Source organism: Amphimedon queenslandica, unplaced genomic scaffold, assembly GCF_000090795.2.
Source record: "Amphimedon queenslandica unplaced genomic scaffold, v1.1 AMPQUscaffold_10668, whole genome shotgun sequence".
Taxonomy (NCBI): Eukaryota; Metazoa; Porifera; class Demospongiae; order Haplosclerida; family Niphatidae; genus Amphimedon; species Amphimedon queenslandica.
In genome coordinates, this window is record NW_003549077.1 from 1 (window position 1) to 3,579 (window position 3,579).

Sequence of the window (3,579 nt, forward strand, 5' to 3'; positions counted from 1 at the left end):
TTATATTTCAATTCGAATGCAATCCCAGCCCCCAATGGCACCTAAAAATAATTCCCAATGTCACTATACATGTCATTCCCACGTTCAATCTCACCTGAGCTCCCACAATACCGTTCCCGCCATAAAAATTTGGAGCATACATGTGCATCGAACCACCTTTTCCTTTGGCACAGCCTGACTTCTTACCTACAAAGTGAACATAATATTTTTATAATATATGTACTCGTGTTCTTTCTTCTCTTTCTTTCTTCTAAACGTTTCATTTACCAGTTAACTCTGCCAGTATTCCAAAGGGCTCTATTCCTCTGGTGTATGCCCAGCTGTGGGCACGATAGGCAGTGATAACAGGATCATCTTTGGTGATGGATGCCTCCATACCGACAGCACAAGCTTCCTATAGGATAATACATATTAGAGTAAGGCCCCCATATTTGGTGAGGAAAATGTGCTTATTAAGATTGCAATCTAAACATACAAATGTAGCTAACTAAATGTATTTTTCAGCTGGCAAAATTTTTATTGTTGATCCAAAAAATAATGATTCAAATCAAAATTAGATTTATGAGACAATTCTCAATTAGTATAATTTTTTTCAGAAACATAACTATACATGTCCTTAGGCTAAATATCAATTTTGAGTTGATTCTGATCAAATTTGAATTTTTTTATAAATTTTTAAAATTGCTCAAAAATCTGGTGAAAGTCCCTGTGCTTAGTACAGGGTCTTTGGCCAAATTTCACCAAAATTGACTGGGAAAGAATTATCCATTTTTATAATTTTTTTCTGATACATATACATATCCTTAGGTTAAATATCAATTTTGAATTGATTCCAATCAAATTTGGATGTTTTATGAATTTTTAAAGTGCAAAACCAAAGATTGTGTGAATATTCACACATTAGGAGAATCACTTTGAATCTATCACAATTCATTAACACTAAGTGCTGTCAATGAGCTAATCTACATACATGTACATACATGTATACTGTACAATGTACATAACAAAGCCATTAGCTCTTAGATCTATGCTCTTTCTCTCTCCTTTGAGTCCTTTCCAACTCACTTGTCCAATGTAGAGGTGACAGAATCCTTTTATGATTTTCTGCTGATAAAGGTTCTTGGCTTCCATCTCCATTTCTCTTATCACGGTCATATCATAAAACAGCTTCTTAAGCTCATCTCTTGTTATTGTAGTCGTCGTAGAAGGACCCGAATCGAGCTTATGGAGTTTGTATTCCTAAAAGCATGAAGAGTAGAGACGTGAGAGAATCACAAATATTAAGAAATGGGTCTTGCTTCTCACCGGAATACTGAATTCTGCTGATGAAGAAGCGCATCTTGCCACTACTAGACCCTAGAGACAGAGCGAGAGTGAAAGGGTAAGAGAGAAAACTATACTCACCCTTGGCAACAAGTTTCTTACTCCTCTTATCAACGCTGCCATGTCGGGCGTGGCTGGAAAGTGAGTTGTGCGTGGGCGTACATAGTATCTAGCCCCGCCCGTTTATCACGTTTTAGAAGTTGAAAGTTCGGAAGTTCCTGTAACAAAGCTCTGAGCCTTAAACTGTTTGACAGCTGTTCTTCTGTGAATCAATGGCTTGGTTTAAGTTAGTAATTAATTTGTTTACTGTTTTCATTTTGAAATAAATTTTCTAGTAATTTCTGTGAGTGGAGTCACGTCACTTTCCTTAATTGGGCGTGGCTGGTGTTTGCATTTTGCATTGGGTGGGGCTGAAATGGAAAGGTAGGTTACTGGTTTGTCCTTTAAATTTTTTGATTGCATTTCCTAGCCCAAGGGTGCAAGAAGGCATGAAGTATGCTGCTCTTGTTCTCAGGAGAAGGAAAGAAAAAGAGAAGAGAGTTTACAAGGAGCTTTTATTATATGCTGCAGATGATTACGAAGTACTAATGAGATACTGGCCTGAGGAACCATACAAGGACTACATGTCCGCTATTTATTGCCCAGCTGGTACTGGAGACTCACCAGAGAATGCTTTAATGGCAAAAGTGACTGAATGGTCCAGAGTATTGGCAAGGGAGGCTCGGTACCCAGATCAGGGCGTCATCAAAATGGTATTTCATAATTTCCTTTCATTTTTTTCATTCTGTCTTCTCCTTTTTTGTTCCCTAAGGAATAAAGGCAGTCTTTCTGACAGTCACTGGACAATCAAAGTTCCCAGGATTTCTTCCAACTGATACTTTCCTCTCTTACATCATTCCAGCTAAATGCAGGGGTAAAAGCTTTATGAAAATTATCCCATAGCTATTAGTGATAGTACAAGGATATTTTTAAAAATTTGCATATTTTAAATGACCGTAACTTAAAAATTTGAGCTCGGAATCAACTCAAACTTTCTACACAGCATAAGGACATCAATATGTATCAAAAAATGTAATAAAAATTGGGGATGATTTTGGAGCCATTTTTTGGAAAAAACCATGGGCTATAGTACAGGGAAATTTTCAGAAATTGGCTCGTTTTTTTAAAATGGCCGTAACTCGAAAATTTTACTTCGGAATCAGCTCAAACTTTCTACATAGCTTAAAGACATCAATATGTATCAGAAAATGTAATAAAAATTTGAGGTAATTTCAGAGCCATTTTTAGAAAAAAAAACCATACATTAGATTGCTTTACTTTCAATTATGGTACTACCATTAACACATGTAATCTTACTATTACTGTTACTATAGTATAATGCATTACCCCATGTCTGCATCCACTGTAGAGTCCCATGTTGTTCGATGCTTTCCTCCCGATAACACAGAGTACTGTCACTTCTACTCATTGGAAACTCTACTGCATGGGATGTACACTGAAACTCTTAATATACATCCTTCTACAAGAGAAATGCTTGCAACACTTGACAAGTACAACAATGATAGATTCATTATATCCTTTTATGCTCTTATTTTATTGTTAATTAGCTGGTTAGGGGAGAGACACTCTCAAGTTAATGCTATCAATCAGTTATTCCAACCTCCAGTTGCTCAAAGAACCATCTATGCAGTAGCCAACCCGTTGCATAGTGAAAATAGGTGAGAGAGGAAGAAAGTGTTTTTTTAATAATACTAATATCATTATAGTGAGTCATTTGGAAAATATTGGAAGAAATTTGAAGAAGAGAAAGTCGACAAATTTGTTGATAACCCTTTATTTGGTTCTGGTTTGAAATTCAAGGACACAGTAAGATTCTATTTGACCACCATCTTGTAAACATTCCCCTCCCCCACATTGCAGCCTGAAATATACATAGTGAATAAGTATTTTGGTATGGGAGTTCCAGATTATGAATACATAGGAATGAGAAGTCAACACCAGCCATCGGGCAGGTACTTATACTTATGGCAATAGACGCAACTATTGTATATTCTGCTTTACTGATTTATAGTGGAGACTGGGTGGAGGAATTTCCATTGCACAAGTTTGCATGTGAAGGCAATGTTGATGGTATCAGAGCATATCTTTCTCAGGGTGTACAGCTTGATCCCAATGCACTTGATACCGATGGATGGGCTCCTTTGCACTATGCTTGCTGGTAATAATAATAATAATAATAATAATAATAATAATAAT

At 36.5% G+C, this 3,579-nt stretch overlaps 2 protein-coding genes and 1 long non-coding RNA gene across 3 annotated transcripts; 2 read left to right on the forward strand and 1 right to left on the reverse strand.

The window, feature by feature from the left end:
• Positions 1–5: 5 nt before the first annotated feature.
• Positions 6–1,490, reverse strand: LOC100631591 (pyruvate dehydrogenase E1 component subunit alpha, somatic form, mitochondrial-like; the record flags this gene model as incomplete). Its single annotated transcript, XM_011409978.2, has 6 exons — positions 1,405–1,490; positions 1,306–1,356; positions 1,066–1,239; positions 268–394; positions 95–186; positions 6–41 (listed from the first exon to the last, which is right to left on the reverse strand). Coding segments are annotated over exons 1-6 (522 nt in total), but the record flags the coding sequence as incomplete, so codon positions are not given.
• A 179-nt stretch (positions 1,491–1,669) lies between these two features.
• On the forward strand, positions 1,670–1,842 carry LOC109589966 (uncharacterized). Its single transcript, XR_002189033.1, has 2 exons — positions 1,670–1,746; positions 1,793–1,842. It is a non-coding gene; the product is annotated as an uncharacterized LOC109589966 (long non-coding RNA).
• Positions 1,843–2,112: 270 nt separating this feature from the next.
• On the forward strand, positions 2,113–3,545 carry LOC105315362 (krev interaction trapped protein 1-like). The gene is made up of 6 exons (XM_020005935.1): positions 2,113–2,236; positions 2,732–2,873; positions 2,931–3,041; positions 3,090–3,189; positions 3,244–3,335; positions 3,395–3,545. Exons 2-6 carry the CDS (start codon positions 2,812–2,814, stop codon positions 3,543–3,545), a joined length of 516 nt encoding a protein of 171 aa, XP_019861494.1. The 5' UTR covers positions 2,113–2,236; positions 2,732–2,811.
• The last annotated feature ends 34 nt before the right edge of the window (positions 3,546–3,579 follow it).

What these genes read in the sequence shown, in the direction of transcription:
- LOC105315362 (XM_020005935.1), top strand. Translation starts at nt 2,812, where the DNA reads ATGTACACTGAAACTCTTAATATACATCCTTCTACAAGAGAAATGCTT. An exon ending in GTTTGAAATTCAAGGACACA is followed by an intron (nt 3,190 to 3,243) that starts GTAAGATTCTAT and finishes CCCACATTGCAG; the next exon opens with CCTGAAATATACATAGTGAA. An exon ending in CAACACCAGCCATCGGGCAG is followed by an intron (nt 3,336 to 3,394) that starts GTACTTATACTT and finishes ACTGATTTATAG; the next exon opens with TGGAGACTGGGTGGAGGAAT.